This window comes from Hippoglossus hippoglossus, chromosome 8 (assembly GCF_009819705.1).
Source record: "Hippoglossus hippoglossus isolate fHipHip1 chromosome 8, fHipHip1.pri, whole genome shotgun sequence".
Lineage (NCBI taxonomy): Eukaryota > Metazoa > Chordata > Actinopteri > Pleuronectiformes > Pleuronectidae > Hippoglossus > Hippoglossus hippoglossus.
The window spans coordinates 5,453,347-5,470,851 of NC_047158.1; the positions used below are offsets into that span (position 1 = coordinate 5,453,347).

The following is a 17,505-nucleotide window of genomic DNA, read 5'->3' on the forward strand; positions in this document are numbered from 1 at the left end:
TGTCAACTTTCTGCAATCGACCCCAAACGTCTGAATCTACCAAAGAATCACTTTCAAAGTGCAAACGAACCGAACCAGGGTTCAGTTTGATCCGAACAAAGACATCCTGTTTTGGTCGGAATAGGTTCTGGTCCACTGGTCCCAGGCCCTTTTCACAACTGCTGTTTTTGGGATAACAAAATAGGTTCTGTCCCACTGGATAACAACTTGAAAACTACCTGAACACCTGCAATTAGCCAATCACGTGGCAGCAGGGCAAAGCATAACGTCATCCTGTTTGACATAAACATTTAAAATTTTGTTTCAACATTGCACAGATGTGTGCACATTTTTGTTTTCGTTAACTTCTCAAATGATTTCATGTTTTATTAATACAACTATGTTTTACTATTATCATCTATTATCTATTCATGAGCATTGGTTGCCAGATTCATCAATAAGCTCATATCTTCTTACAGTTGCATTCGAGTGTATATGAAACCTTACGCTGCTTATAAATTATGTATAAGGAGACTTTTAGTACTCAAACATGATTACACATTGATGTGAGGCCAACCCTTAATGTATTTATTATCATAATCAGCATTAAAGTACCAGGAATGATGCACATGACACACCTGCCATCAGCCTGTGTAGTGAGCAAGTTAGCAGAGAGGCTAAAGTAGCCTGTTAAAAGCTATGGATCTATCAGAGTTCTGTCACCTAAAGGTGGACTAATGTAAACAATAAATCCTCGGTTTTGTTTTCAGTTATTAACTTCATCCCTCAATATTGTTAAAATGAAGATCAAATGTCCAACTATGTTAAAAAATACAGATTTTCATGTGGTGTCCTAATTCTTCACGTGTCAACTGTTCATGTTCCTGATAAGTTTGGTTTTAACTTTTTTAACTACGTTACTTGAAAACGGGGTGAAACGTCATGATTGACAGCTGAGACTGGCTCACGATTGGTCAAGCCCCTATATTTGCTAGAGCTCAATACTGTTGAGGAATTTTTGACAATCCTCACACATTACTGTATATGCAGCTATATATTATGTATATTGTATATTACACATTATATCTGTACAGGAGAATAGTGCCTGTCTAATTCCACACATACTCCCTTCTCTCTCCAAGCAGTAGCCAAGGTCAGGTTATAGATAAAGGGCCAACCAACAGTTCATTGTAGCATCTACACTTAGCGACTTCATATCTAACTCAGATGCCCCAGACAGAGAGGCACCAACTTTAACTCTTTTGCATATTACACCAGTAGCAAGATGTAAGGACACAACTTGATTTAAGAATGCATGCTTTAGGCTCAACTATCCAATAGGATGCGAACACCTACATGTAACATAGGGAGTGACAGGAATTCTAGCCATTCGTGGATGTGCTGTTGGAATGGGTGACACAAGTAGAGGGAGATATATGGGGAGGCTGTGGGAGACATCTTCAGACTTGGGGGTGACAATTGCTCATGTTACTCTGTTAGCGTTTGTATATTGTTCAACCGTCTTGTCTCCTTGATGCATCAAGTCTACATTAAAATCTTCTGCTGCCCGAGTTCTCCTTCCACCAGCTTCCAGAAAACTTCCATAACAAATTACATCATTAGTGAAAGATGGCTGAGTTGATTTCCAGAATATTTAAGCTTCTTTTTTGTACATCTGGAGGATGTGGAGACATTTTCCATCTTTATTTACAGTCTGTGGTCTGAACTAACCACGACCCCTCGACTAGCCTCTATGGGATATTATGTTGGTTACCACTAAAGACATCCATATTGAATAAACTACACACTGTGTGGTTTATTTTTTTATTCAGTCTAATGAAAAACAAAAAAACTATATTCATAGCTTAGCATTGTACAATGCCAGAAATATAAATTTGTCTTCAATAAAACCACGAAAAACAAATAAAAGTCATCAATCATAAAGTTCATTTAAATAAAATAACTCAGGATTCTCTCGGCTTCAGTCTTTTTCTCGGAGCTCATGTTTTCTGTCTCTTTGCTTCTACATCATTTGTTGCTGACGCCTCCTGGTCTCGTTTGGCACCTCGGCCGGCCGCTGCCAGCGCTCCACTCAACTTCAGCTTGTTGTTCGCGTCAGCGCTGCTTCCTCTCGGCTGTCTCAGCTCCCTCAGCTCCCTCTTCCCTCTTCTCTCCTCCATCTCTTCAATTTCCTCGGCAAACAGGGTCTTAAGTGCAGGAATGAGTCTGGGGAGGATTTTAAAGTCTCCAAAGTGAATCTGAGAAAAGGAGATGATGAGAAAGAAAATGGTCAATGGTACCAACTCTGGTTTTTACATTCAGTACTGAGGCAGAGGACAATGTACTTGATTTCAGCCTTGACACAGAAAGGAAAGATTCTCTTTTCTTCAGGAAGAGGTAAACTAAAACAATAGAAACTCATGAATGCAGCTGCTCAGGCAACAGTACTCTTTTCAGTCTGAGGTTCCAGTTCCAAGTCTCTGATCAATACAAGCAGAGAAAGCAGTTTTGAATCTTTTTTCTTTGGCAAAGACGTGTATTTTTTATGTGTTACCATTGACATGTTTTTGGCTTGGTGAGAAACAATTACATCGTCTTTATCAGCAGATCTACTTATGTAAACGAGGACGAGATGTTCACCACGTACTTCAGATGAAATCATCTTTTCGAGGTCACGCAAACGATTGAACAAACTCCATCTAATGATGAATGTCATGTGTGTTGATCTTACATTGTTTTCTCAAACTATTATTTTCATGACAAAGAATAAACTGTAGTTTTATCATTTTTTTGGACCAATCTCTACTGTACGTCAATTTTTATTATATATCTTGATGCTATTCCAACTATTGAAATTATTTGTATGCCCTCACCTGTATAAATTACATTTATTAAGTGATTCTTCCTTTTATACACTAAAGTACAGTCGAGAGCCGCATGTAGATAGATCAAATATTTAAAATACCTTTCAAATGGCAATTCATCAAACACAGAAAAACTCAGATCAAACAATAATTAAAACAAAGCAAAGAATCTGACCAAATATATGAAGAATTAAATCATTGTTTGAAGGCCACAGCCTCTCTGACTATCATGTTCATCCCTTTATGGCCACAGTATATGGATGGATTCGTCCTCCATGATACTGCACCATCTCAAACTGGCTTCATGTAGATGATGGGTAACATCAGTGGCCTGCCCCACTCACCAGATAGATATATATATAAAACCCTCTGAGAATGGCAGCATGAAGGTGCAGCTGACAATTCTACAGAGATTATGTGACAGAATCAAACAAAGTGAGAACTACCCAGTTTTAGTGTAGTGTCCCTAATAAAGTGCTCAGTGATACGTCTTTTACACCAAAATTAGCAGGTACACGTTTGTTTTTAAATGCAAGTAAGCCTGCTAGAAAAAGCTGTTGACGGTAGAAGAGTTTCTTAGAATGATGATTGTATCTATTGCCATTGCAGACAAAAGCCAGATGATAGTGGGTGTTAGTGGGTGTTAGACCAGTGGAAAAGGGGCTTTAGTGTGTCTGAATGCTGCATTCATGAGCGCATGTACAGGCTAGAAAAGCAATTTCCCAAAACATAATGTGTGTTACCTGCACGTCTACATCGCAACTTACTTTCATATGGTCGAAAGATATTCCCACTCTGTCGTTGAAGTCCTCGCTGAAGAGAGGGATCTTAGCATAACGCTGGCTGAAGTGGTTCAGCATGATGAACTTGGCGTTCATCTTCATGCCGATACCGATGGCCTGAGAGGTCGTACTGTCGGAAAAAACAAGAATCCATAAAGTCACAGATTGGCATTACGCAGCTTTCTCACTCAAGTTGTATTTTTGTTATTTTCTCAAAGGGACTATTTCCATGTTAATATTGTTTTCCAAAGACATAAAATGATGCTGTTGTGAAGACAGACGCTCACTCTGCAACTATAAAATGTGAAGAAAAAAAAAAATCAATGGCAATTGTCTGAGGAGAGTAAAGAAATTTAATAAGCCACTAAAAAAATAAGTGCAACCTCCAGGAGCCAATAAAGAACATTTCTTTAGCTGGCTGACAGCTTTAACTGCGCCAATTTCCCTTTTTCAGTGGATTTAAACATTTGCATAAATTACATTAACTGAGCCGCGTGGTGAAAATGTTTGTTTTACTCACCTGTGCCTCTTCTCCACAGCCTCCTCTTCCATCCCATCTTCCAGCGTGGCCTCGTGTATGAGCAGGGTTGCATTCCTTCCTGTGGTGGAAAGCAACGCATCACAGAGAAGCACTTACAGTCTCTTCCTGTCCCACAGGAAATCAATCAGGTAGTCGGCGTAATCAAGAACTGGCACGCCCTGTTTGCCCGGTGAGCTGAGCCATTTATAATGAACAGGCATGGGATACACTCGCTGTCTCTGGGAGGCTTTTCTTGGACTGAATCCAGTCAAGCAATTTAAAAGGGAGTCAATGAAGTGGCATCCCTCAGGAACCATTAGAAAGAGCCTGCCAGCGATGAGAGTGATCCGAAGCAGTGAGAAATATTGGATAAATTATTCAGAACAGCCCGTGTAGTCAAGCTAAGGTTAAGATGACCTTATATGAATCTCTGAAATATTGAAAGCGTACACTCAATTTGCTATTACCCACAGTATGTCTGTCTAGACACACTTGATTGAAATATGGGCTCTAATCACTCTGAGTGCTACTAACCGATGTGAACCAATCCATCGCAGGGCATGGTGTCACCAGAGAACGCCAATTTCCAGCCGGAGTGGTGCGTGAAGCTGCAGGCGAAGGCGTTCTTACAGTGACGCACTGTGCACGTCTGGAACTGAGGCACACAAACACACAGAATTAGAAGACACTCAAAACTCTTTTTTTCTTTTTAATATTGAAGGACGCCATGTTCAAACAGACCTTCTGCAGATCGTTCTTTTTCAGGAACGCTTTGATGAGTGAACTTGTCCGCTGTGTGGGAGGATCAGCACGATCACATAGAAACTTGTTTGAGACGAAACTGAAAACAACATTTTAAAGACGTTTAAGATGTCAACATCGAATCAACCAGAACGAAAAAGTCTATGGTACACACAAGAAAACTTAAGCGGAGGAAAGAGAAGCGGAGAAGAGATCATGTTGAACTGTGTCTCTGTACAGTGGCCATTTAGGACATGTACAATGCAAGTATTACTAGAGCCTGCCTACAGCATGTCTAAAACACCATGGACCGAAGTATCCACATATTTCCACGTACAGGCTTCAGATTAACAAGGATTTAAATGATAAATCTGCTGTTATTCTGGATTTTCTCTGTCACAAGAAAAGAATCAACTCATATTCGACTCAAAACGGCACCATTTACACCACGTTTTTGGCCTAAATGTCCACAACCGGAAGCGGCGATGCTAACGATTCAAACACCTCACCCACCCCTCCATCGGAATAATGGAGAGTAGTTTTTATTTTTCTGTGAACTATCCCTTTAATTGCTTGAAGCCCAACAGAATTTATCACCACGTATGGCTGCAGAGGGCGCTGTTGTTCAGTAAAAGTTAGTATCTCTTTAATATTTGGTTTTGGTCTTTTCCCAGGATTTCTTGATGATGAAGACAAAAAAACAGTACATCAGACCCATCCTAAACAAAAACTGTTTTACATTCTGAAAGTGTGAAGCTCAAGTTTGAGATGTGATGTTACGATGTCTTCGTGTCCACTTACTTAACATGGCTGAGGATTTCCTCGCAGCAGTCATGATACTGGTTGAGCCAGGTCATGATCTGGGTCGGAGCAATCAGGTAAATGGGGCTTAACTCTTTTCCTAGAGTCATCTAGAGACATAAATATAACAAAGTTAGTCAAAGGCAATCATTTCAAATTCATACACACAAAAACATGATCATAGAGTAATATCATAGAGCCTTGTATAAATAGCAAAGACAATTGAGAAAACCTTACGACACATAATTGCAAAAACAAACCGGACAACTTCAGCTAAATTGAATTCAAGCAACTTTAAAATATTAAATGAGCAAAGGAAATAGTGTAATTGTATTAAAAATGAGATTTCATTCTTTACCATTGCTCTTTCCTTCTGGTACAACAGATTCAGCAGCCCCTGAGACAGAAGGGTTGGACATCAGGATCAGTATTTACCGGTGTTGTGTTTAGTTCTCAATTCACCATGATGCAGGGCTGCTTACTGTGTGGTGGTCAGCATGCATGTGTGAGATAAAGACAGTTGAAATCTTGGAGAGCGCTTTGTTCACGTCTTCCCCGTAGTGTCTGCAGAGCTGACCGAAGGTTCCCTCTCCACAGTCCAACAGGATCGACTGACTCGGGCTACAAACGGGAGTAAACACATGCATGAAGAAAAGGTTAGAAAAGAGGAAATCTGCACTGGACAGAGGAAAACACAAATAATGGTCCGTCTTTATTCTTGTGTTTCCAGGTCAGGGTTTCTGCAGGTTTCAACAAGTTAAACCCGAGACCTTTAAGACCATAATAAACAATTTTAGAGTACGACAGATATGAAGGAATATCAGTATCCAAGAATTACATACACTTCCCCATAATTAATGATGAGGTGAGGTAGTCGAGTAGAAAATAGCCCTGGGAAAACATGTTATCTCTCAAACTACAGACAGACACAGTAGGTATCTATTGTCTATAACTCAGACAAGCTAAATGAACCAAGATCCATTCTGATCAGGATGTTTGTAGACCATCAGTTATCAGTTCCAGGTTGGTCTTGTTTGTAGTTTTATTACAGCGTGCTAATATCTGTATATCTGTACTGATTATTACTGTATTACGTCTTACATTAAGCATTCCGCAAAAACATTAATTTAAAAAATAAAAAACAAATTTTGAAGTGCAACGAAAATATCGTTAAAACTAACACAATTAAATCTTACCTTAATATTTACATCTAAGGCCTTAAATTCAGATGATTAGCCACTGGTATTTTGCTTTAAAAACAAAGAGTAGTAGTCACTGTAAACTGTTCACATAATATATATCTGGGTTTTCAAGATGAAGAAAAAAAAGGCACAAACATGCAAATCCAGATTAGTGTTTGAAGTTTTTAAATTTGTACCTGAAGTGTGACTGAAGTAATAATAATTATAACAACAACAATAAAAACAATAAAGCATTTATGATGATAGTTTTTAAATCCATCCATCCTCTTTTAATATAATTTTAGAACCAAAACTACAAGTCACTAGAATGTCACTCTGTAGAGTGTTTTTTGTACTTCCCTGGCCTGTACCACATCCTTCCACCATGTTTCATGCTAATCAGTCCAGTAGTTTTTGTGTAGTCTTGCTAACTAACAAACTAACAGGGGTGAAAACACAACCTTCTTTGGCAGAGGCAGCTAAATGAGTTTATACTCTATGTCTTGGTTTGTGAAATAAATAAATAAGATCCACACCTGATATTTACTAAGGTGCCACTGACGTTTCTGATCTTCATTGGAAGAGCAGATCCTGTTCCCAAGAAAACCACCTCTGGGTATTTTTCTCCTGGTCCTGCAGTAGAAAACATTTTATCATATACATGTACAATGTCAGAGTAGGCAAAGATAAACAGGCAATGTTATTTTTTATTGTTATTTTCCCCACTTGAACATTGCATCTCTTCAATGTAATATTTTTTGGTCTAAAAGCTCAAATATGCCTCTGTATTTCCAGAGAACTGACCAGAAGGCTCTGCAGCGTCACTGGAGCAAATCTTCCTGCACTTTTCCACCTCTTCCAGAAAGTTTGGGACCTCGGAGGCCTCTTGCACAAACTCCTCAGCGTTGCAGGAGGGGATAGCATCTCTAACGAATGAGATACAGAGTCAAGAAGACACACACCACTGCCCACAAAAGCACCAGCAAGGGAAAACAGGGATTCTTTTCACAGCGCCTCCATAGTGCTTGACAGAAACGGCGCAGAAAGAAAAAAAAAAACACACTGACACTAGTAAGACGAGTTTACAGAAGAAGAGAAAGAAAGAGGTTGAGGGCAATGGTCCATTCCAGATTGTTTTCTGTGACAAGGCAGCACTCAGAGCTGCAGAGTAACACTGGCTAAATTGGGGGAACTGAAGGACAAACTAACCTTTGCCACTCCATTACAGGTCTGAGCTGGAACTTGAGCAGGCACTCGGCTCTGACGTTGAGGACATGCAGGGCGGCCTGAGGCTCCTGAGGGAAAAAAGAAGGTTTTATGATGTTTTCTTTTTGTACCACATCTGATTTATTACTTTGTGAACTCTTGTTTTGAAAGCACTTTGTTATTAAGAACATCACACTAACACTGGACCTCATTTTGCTCTCTGGGAAAAAAAGTGTGTCCTCAATGACTTGAATGTTGGTTATAGACTTTATAGAAAGATGGCATGATGGCTCATAAAGGTGAAGCCAAACTGCTTTGATTGCCTCCTGGTGGCTGACTGCAGTGTAGGTCAAAAACCCTGCCTCCTCTATGTTAATGGATGGGACATCGACCAAACTAAAAATTAAAAAAAAAAAAATTAAAATTCTAAAAATAAAAGCCTGGTAGCACAGGTTTCATCCAAATCTGTAAAACTGATTTTCTAAACTCTCCTTGATTCAAAAAAACTCCCTGATAAAGGCATGTGCAGCGGAAAAAATCAAGTAGATATCCCTGCCAACGTGTCTGAGCCCGAACCCAAATAATCCTTTCAAAAATTCAAAAAATGTACAGGCTAAGGTCGGGTATGCACACTGTAACCTGAACCATGGAATGTAAATAAAGATGGACGCCATTGACCGCTCTCAAAAGTGGAGCCAAATCATCTTGGTGGCTGGCTATTATTTGATGACATAAAAACAGGTTAAACATAATGATTGACCGCTGAGACTGACCCACGACTGGTAGAGAGCATATATCAGTGGAACCTGATACCTTGGCTCCAGCCCTCGACCACTACTGCACAGACTCTGGCACCAAATGGTGTGTGCAAGATTGCAGTGACAGTATCTAATTTTTTTTGTTTATTTTAGTACAATGGAAGGAAGTGGAGCCGTCGTCCATCTTTATTTACAGTCTACAGTCTATATTCTGAACTAACCACGACCCTTTGACTTGCTATGGGAAATTATGATGATGAATAATACTTAATCGGTGCAAGATGGCAGCGTTTGTATCCGGGATAGTTTGTCTTCCTTTCTTGATAGTGGGAGAAGTGGAGAAGCGTCATCCATCTTTATTTACAGCCTACGGTTAAGGTTAATGAACAGACATTGACCCAGTGCTTTATTTAAGTTCATCATTGTCTTTCATGTCTGGATTGAAAGTTCCTCTAGAAGAAAAACCTTCTCCATCATCAAAGTAAATAAGTCCGACCATCTCGGTGGAATCAAAATGTCCAAATCGCACCAAATAAGACACTGTACTTCCTTGCAACAGGGCATGAAGGTGAACGGTTCTCCAGGTATGTGAACCACATAAAGACAGACTGAAATTTCTGGAATTATTATTAGATGTATAATTCAAGAGGTGACAGCCAGTGTTACCTTTGTTTGTGAAGAGCTGAGTTCTGGAAAGATCTCGGGGTGAATCATGTTCAGCTGAGCTTGAATCTTGTGACTTCTGACATTGTGGTCAGTAGAGACCTGCTCATTCAGGATGAGGTGTTCTGTCGAGGATGGAAACCTGCACAAACACAGAGAAAACCTTCAGCCTCTGAACATCAAACAGTTACGAACTCGATGGAGTCTGGTTTTACAGCATCAGAAGTCAGACCTTTCCATCCACTCTTTGTATTCATCGGTTTTCAAAACAGACTCTGGAGTCATGTGAACCACCAGCATAGCAGGGTCCTCCGTCCCTCCCGTCTGGTATCTAGACGGGATGAGAGACTGAACTCAGTTTCATTCAGCAAAAGACACAGTGAGTGTTTAAAATGTAAGTCTCAGACAGTCAACGTCACCTCCTCAGTTGTTGGTTGGTGCAAACACCTTTGATGAACTCGTCAGACGGACACTCAACAACGATAAAGATTGGTCCGGGGTAAGTGGGAGTACAAACCTGCTCAGGTCGGATCTAAAAGGAAACGACAACAACAGCAACACTGTCAGCAGACACAACTAAGAGCTGCAGTGTGAAACATGAGAGGCTCCATCGTCATACAGAACCTCTTTGCCTTCGTATGTGATACTTTGTCCAGACTTCAGAGCGGTGATGAGCGGACCGATGGCTGCTGTGCCTCTGTCAGGAAAAAGATTTTATATGAGTCAGGATATAGGGAAAAAATATAAATAAAAAATTATGAAAGACATCAATATATTATTAAACCTAAAAAGATTTAACATTTTTGATCAATTAGTTCATTAATAGATTCCAACAGTCTCAATTATGAGGTTTATGAATCTATTTGCAGTTTTGGATAAATGTAAAATAATAATTTTACATATGTTTTTGGGGTTCTTGGAAAACGTCATGATTCAATAATTTGTCACAATTTTCTGACATTTTATGAGTCAAACAATAATGAACAGATGATGAAGTTACAATGTTTTATATAAAAATTAGGACAATAATTATAGTATGAAACCTACAGAGCTAGAATATACATGTAAGCAGGTCATGAAAGTCCAATGCAGCAGTGTATTTATTATCTAAATAAAATGTATTATTTCAATCCCATAAAATAAAGAAATAATTATGATAATAATAAATCTATTCCGACAGAAACACTGTCCACATGAAAATGAACTGAGTTTATTGGCATTTATCACCAGTGTTGATATCTTATCAGTACAATGAATAACATCCACTCACACTGGCAGTCCCAGCTCCCGGGCCTGAGGGACCAAGAAGCTTCCTCTCTTGGGGTGAAGCTGTAAAATGAGAAGAATGTTGTGACACAAAGTTCCTCGATCTGTACATCGCACTCAAAATGAGATTAATAATGATAGTTTCCCACCTTACATATAAAGGCAACCACCAAAGACGTGTCTCTATTCATTGTTCGTCTTTCACCTACAAGATATTAGAAACAAATAATGACATCACTGCATTTTTAATCAAACATCAGTTTGACGTTTTCTCTCAAGTGGCAATACCTTCAACACATGAAGGCAGTACGAGGGATGGCTCATTTATTTTTATGAATTGTACATGTATATTTATATGGGACAATGCACATGAATAAATCTAATGCACCAGAGTTCCCACACTGTCTATGGTCTTTGTAGAATTAATGAAGTTAGATATCACATAGTATCTTTGCTTGAAATGTCCGTCCCTGGTCAGTACAAGGTTTCAACACTGAGACCAAGAATCAGATTCCTTCCAGGGCAGAGAAACACAAACTACATCACACCTGTCTCTGACTGACGGGCCACACAAATGATCTCAGCACAAGTTGAGTGCAACATTGGCACCGTAAAGCTGACCTTTGATCTTTTGGTTATTTACCTGTCATCAAGTAACAACTTTTTCTTTTTTGGCATTCGTGTAAAATTAGGTCAAATGAAAGGTGAAATATGAACACACCTGATAGCCAAAAATGTGATGTGTGCAGTCAGAGAGACATTGACCTTTGGCGTTCTTGAGATATCATGTTGATAAGAATGGGACGGACAACCTGAAAACATAAAGCCTCCAGCCACTGGCTTGTCACTGGCGTGGAGATATAAAAACATGTCTTGTGAGAACACAGTGATCTTTGGCCATAAAAACACAATCAAATCATCTTTGAGACCATGAGAATGTTTCTATTAAAGTTGAAGAGATTCCCTCAAGGTGTTCCTGAAATATTGCGTCCAAGACACACGGACTGAAAACGTATTCTGCGCAGGAGTAAAAACACAGTTGTCCAAAATGTTTTAAATTTCCGGGGAACATTCCTATAGTGGAAACACACCACAGGATTACAACCTAGTTTCTCTATCAGGTTATCAGTTTGTCAAATGTCCAACTTCCCAGAGACCCTCAGGAGGCCTCCAGGTTTAACAGACTGCTGACTCACCTGGACTGCGTGGACCACCTCCACGGCTGTTAGAGTCCATGTCGTCTTTCTTCGGAGAGACAGGACTCCGAGGGGGGCTGCTCGACCTGGGGGACAGCCTTCTGCCAGGCCCCCCCGACTGAGCTACACAGTGAAGATCGAAAAAGAGTCAGGAACGCTTTCTGAAGTCGGGGTTGATAATTCAAAAAGTACAAAAGATTCTCAAGTACAAGGAGAACATGTGAACTCACCAAACACTGGCACTTGATAGACGATCATTGTATCGTCTGAGTGCGCCTCGTCAGTGTACGGTCGAACGGCTGCGAGAACCCGACACAGTCAATAATCAAAGTGATATCAAAAAATTATATTAATCTCATTCAGTTCAGCAAAGTCAACCTACACAGCTTGATGTCCTCCAGTGGTCCTGAGAACGACTTGATGGCATTCACATAGTTCTCCTGTGATTAGAAACAAAAGGAGAGACGGCAGATGTGTTACATTCAAAACTCCTGCAGGGTTTTGTTCATAAAGTACGATTCAGTTTCTCACCAGCTGTGGAGGTCCAGAGAGGACACACTCAGGGACACCGGTGTCCTTCAAAGTCAAGATCATCCCTGCAGAAAAGACAGCAGACACCAAAGTGTTCAGTTAAACAAATACCTCTTAAATTGATTAAAAGGTGACACAAATCTGAAATTTTTAATCTTTAGCTTCAGCCCTACTAGCAAAAGTAACCCATCCATTTACAGTAACTTTCCGAATGAAACATAACACATTTGATTGAATTCTATAAATGTGCCAATATGATAAATGTTAACAGGGAATTTTGATCAAAATTCATTTATAATACAGTATTTCTTGTATTTATTTTTTTTTTAAATTATGACTGGTTACAAATTCTTTGTTAGACTTTTTGTTTGCTATAATACGAATCTGCTCTTGTATGCGATAAAGTCAAAATTTTAATTTAGTAAAAATTTTCATTGGTTTGGATGATTTGTTAAACATCTAAATTGATGGTTTTATCCTCTAAGGTTGGACTTTTCATTTGCAGTAATTGGTTGTTTTAGCCACTTGGGGGCAGCAGAAACAAGCTGTGAATACAATAAGTTGATGAATCTCCAGTGTTTACAAGCCACATGAGTCATGCTTGTGTCCAACATTTGACCTCTTTCAGCATTTTAGGGGGAATATCAGACTATTTAGCTGCTAAATGTTCCCCAGCTGCTCTCCACCTGTGTCTGTCTCATGTTTGCCAAAATCGGAGAGAGCAGTTGTGGTGAACCAGACTGCAGCACCTCTCCTGTGTGGGGAATTTGCTACAAGCCAATTTAAATAGTAAACAAATTATGGTACTAATTGGGAGAGGACTTACACTGGATATTAACTGAACCCCCAAAAAACTGTTATATATATTTGTTATACATTTTTTGTTATCCCGTAATTATTGCAATGCAACATATGGCTTTATCCACTCATAGTATTCATAAACATTGGGCTCCTGAACAAGTGTGTCTATCTTCTGTGTATTGCCATAATATCCTCTTGCTATAATTCAATGTGTGAACTCGATCACTAGTTCAATCTGGTGATACACTGCTTTGTACATGCAGCAGCTGGTGTGCAGGTTTTGTTGTTGTATAAAATGTTCTAAATCGTTTCTGCCATTCAGACTCACTAGTGCAGTGTCTGTTCTAAACTTGTTTGTTTGGTCTGTGGTGATGCTGTTGTAATTTCTCTCTGAAACTGTAAAAGTGACCTGCAGTTGTTGAGCCGTAGCCAGTTAAGACTCTGAAGAACCATGAAGCTGCACAAAGAGCTGTTCACCTGTTTATTCAAAGTTCAGTGGAGCTTGACTCAGGACAGAACCTGAACTTGAGAATCCGTTATCATTGCTGTTGTGAGTACGCTGTTTACGTGATTGACGACGCTGCTACAGAGCAGTGGTTTTCTCTTTGTTAAGAATAGATAATAATTTGAATTTATATAGCGCTTTTCAAGAGACCCAAGGACCTTTAACATGTGTCACCAGGGACAAAAAGATAAAGATTATTAATATTGAACATATCACGTGTCCGAATGGCACCAAAGTCATTCCTGCATTTCATTGGGCCTCTGACACGCAGTGTGAAAATGATAGGATTAACAGTTAGAGATATGCCTTCCACATACAGACTAATTCAATTGATTGAATTTAATTATAATTATTGATTTATTCAAACATAATCTAGACCTTAATGTACTGTACTTTTGTAACTTCTTTCTATTAGAAACTGAAAACACAATTACAAACTTGTACGAACATTTTTTGTAACAAAAAGAAGAGAGAAGGAAAGGATGAGGGGGAAACATTTATGGATGCGAAATTACCATACAGCAACATTAAGTTTGAAAAGAAGTCAATATTATAATTCTCATTAAAATGTTTGAATGTTTACAGTCGGTTTAACCTCTGACCACATCCAGCAGTGATGTCATGGGGTCATGGAGCACACCTGCACATCACTGCTGCAGTGGGAGATGTTAAATCACTGGTGGTCATTGCAAATGCCATCGCTACAGCCTTGATGCTACCGTGGCTATGAGGAGGATAGAAAACCAGCAGCAGCTACTTCAGCTGTCCCACCACCTTGACTTGAACGAGACCACCACTCAACAGGATGACCAGAGGGGTGGAGTGTGTGAATATATTCAAATAATTTATGTGCCATGTCATACTCGATTTTTGGAAGAAAATAAACTCAAATGGAACTCTTATTCTGACAGTTGCACAATGGACCCACACTCTCTCACAAAACTCTGTGAAGCTGCAGATTCAGCTGAAAAGTGACCTGTCATTGCTACACTGACTTCACACTGACATCTGATACAAAAAAATTGATTATATCCAATTTAGATAAAATGCTACTCAAGACAGAGAGTGTACAAACACCACCACTGTCAATAATATGGATTATTTTGTCATTTCAACTGCATTATTACCAGACGACAGATGTTACTGACCTGATAAACCTCCCACGTTCTTCCAGCTCAGTCTGGTCAGGAAGATGTTGTCGAGACGAGCAGCTCTCAGTCTGTCAGAGGAAAACACATCCATGTTCAGCTTCTGTGTCTTTGTCCATATACACCTTTCACATGTGTTTACACTGTGACGGACAGAGTGACTTACTTGTGTTCCTGCATGAGTCTCTGTGTTCCTTCCCCACAGTTGAACAGGTATCTGCAGCAGAGAGGGGGGGTAAGAGGAAAAGGTTCATATACAACTGTGGATAATATCTTTGTTGTGTTTTGTCTGGGCTGCAGGACGTTTTCAGGTTCAGTAATATCATTATGTCCTTAACGTTATTTCTTAGCAAATATGCCATACAGGTGAGATCAATCTACTTCAGGTCGACATTTTGAGATCATCAGCAGATATTTAAGTAAAAGCTTTTTTTACAGATTAGTTTTTGAAACACATTAGTGTCAATTAAATGTTCATTTAAGACCAGTTGTGTTTTTATCAGATGCAAAAAGAATAAAAACTTCATTTTAAGCTTTTTTCCAGCTCCACAATTATCAGTGAGTTATCCTCAAATAACAGCATTATGAATGAACAGTTAATGTTGCATTAAGTTGGTTTATAATGTCATCAAGAGCTCCAGAAAGTTTGGTCTTTGGTTTTTGAGACATTGAGATTTCATTACTTATGTATGTCTTATTGTAGAATTGTCTGTGATTTTTATTGTTGAATTAGATTATTAGTTACAAAATTAATTGAACTGTTGTAGTTGGTTGAGGTGAAGCTAGTTTATCACTATTTAATATATACAACTGGAGCTAATGACTTTTTTCACTGTGGATTAATCTGCCGTTTATTTTCTGGAACAATACATTATGATCTTCTTGTAATAGAAAATAAAGAATGAAAAACCTATGAGAAGACTTTTCTGGTAGTATCTTTTCTGTGTAGAATGTGTTTTGTTTTTGAGCATTTGACTCTTTAAATGAACTGAAGGAGCCAGAGAGGGGCAGTGGAGTGAAAAGCACAACTTTCTCCTGGAGTAATTAAGTACAGTGGAAATATGAAGTGTCCTGAAATGGAAAACACCTTGAACAACATGTGTGTGGAGGTGATACGAGCCTGGATTGTTGTACACATGCATCTGAAACCAGTACCTGTTGTACTCGGAGAAGACATAAAGCGACGCAGGGTTGTCTCTGCTCCCAGCACCGACCACCTGCACGTAGACGGTGGACGGTCCGTGAACGTCCCCTCGCTTGCTCCTGTTCTCCCTGGTTTTCAGTCTCCTCAGCGGCTCCTTCTGCTTCACTTTCTTCGGACCCAGCTGCTGCCTCGTCTCCGGGTTATTGCGGTCACCAGAACTGCTGCTGCTGTTAGTCGCCATTGTTCGGAGAAACTGTGAAAGAGTTGGAGAATAACGACGAGCAGCAGGGAGAATTCTTCCTTTCACAAACTCAACCGTCAAACACCTGAGGCTCAAACGAACCGTATTCATAATAAAAAACAACCTCGGTATTTAATTAACCTTCAGCACCGACACGTTAAAGCCTCAGTTAAAGTCTGGAAACGCATCTCTACTCGCTGCTTTAGGTGCTAGTGACATAAGAGGCGTTCAATGGACCTTTCGACGTTCACTGACACACGTGAGTCCATTTCCGGCATCTAAAGATGACGTCAAACGCGTCTTTTCGCTGATTGGTGTAGGGGATTGTTTAGCTAAACGTACGGACCAATCACAAAAGCTTTAGGGGGGTGGACTATGACGGACAAAAAATGACACAAAAATAAATAAATAATAGTTTGTGATGAAAGGGGCTATTTTTGTATATCCACATTTATTTATTTATTCATTTCTATATTCCTTCACTTATTTCTGTATAAATAATTAAATGTAAATAAATAAATACACTTAGAAGCCATTTCATCACATACTGAATTATTTCTGCATTTAATTATTAATGTATTAGTTTAATTCATTATTTATTTGTTGTCCTTCATAGGGCGTGGACAGAACTTCTCAATATAAACAACTACAAAATAAAACACCTAAAAAGATAATTAGACTTTCTGAAGCTGTTTTAAAATATTGATTATTGATCAAATGATCTCAAACATTACGCACAGGAAATTATGACAGAGTATGATTGTGTCATAGCATGAATAGCAAAGTTTATTGCGATTACTTGCCATGAAAATAAGCATTTTAACAGGTAATAGATATTTTATTGTATTCTTTATTTTAAATTAATTATTATTTTATTATCATTATTCTTTAAATACACAATGTAACATAAGATGAATTTAAGGTTATTATTGGCCGTCATCTACACAATTAATGCACTAATCTGAAGACTAAAAATAATCAAAGGTAAATCAAGTAAATTATAATATTTAATATCATAAATGATCTGAAATGTTTGCAGTGGAAACATTGAAGCCTTGGTAGGTAAGCTACAATAAATCATTGTACATAGTAAAAAACACACCACAACCACAAGAACAATTTGACTTGCATATAGGTCATATACTGTAGTTGGTTATTTATGGATTATAGTAGAGCTG

At 38.9% G+C, this 17,505-nt stretch overlaps 1 protein-coding gene across 2 annotated transcripts; it reads right to left on the reverse strand.

The window, feature by feature from the left end:
- Positions 1-1,789: 1,789 nt before the first annotated feature.
- Positions 1,790-16,595, reverse strand: elac2 (elaC ribonuclease Z 2). 2 transcript variants are annotated; one of them, XM_034592992.1, is made up of 25 exons: positions 16,452-16,595; positions 16,098-16,339; positions 15,109-15,159; positions 14,943-15,013; positions 12,489-12,553; positions 12,340-12,397; positions 12,188-12,256; positions 11,958-12,080; positions 10,911-10,966; positions 10,766-10,824; positions 10,120-10,192; positions 9,915-10,027; positions 9,728-9,826; positions 9,499-9,637; positions 8,078-8,163; positions 7,673-7,794; positions 7,405-7,501; positions 6,170-6,308; positions 6,046-6,084; positions 5,688-5,797; positions 4,887-4,986; positions 4,680-4,800; positions 4,146-4,224; positions 3,611-3,755; positions 1,790-2,237 (listed from the first exon to the last, which is right to left on the reverse strand). In XM_034592992.1, the coding sequence occupies exons 2-25, from the start codon at positions 16,325-16,327 to the stop codon at positions 1,980-1,982; spliced, it is 2,502 nt and encodes an 833-aa protein (XP_034448883.1). In that variant the 5' UTR covers positions 16,328-16,339; positions 16,452-16,595; the 3' UTR covers positions 1,790-1,979. The 2 variants fall into 2 exon arrangements, with proteins under 2 accessions (XP_034448883.1, XP_034448882.1); XM_034592991.1 differs by having other exon boundaries at positions 16,098-16,595.
- Between the last annotated feature and the right edge of the window lie 910 nt (positions 16,596-17,505).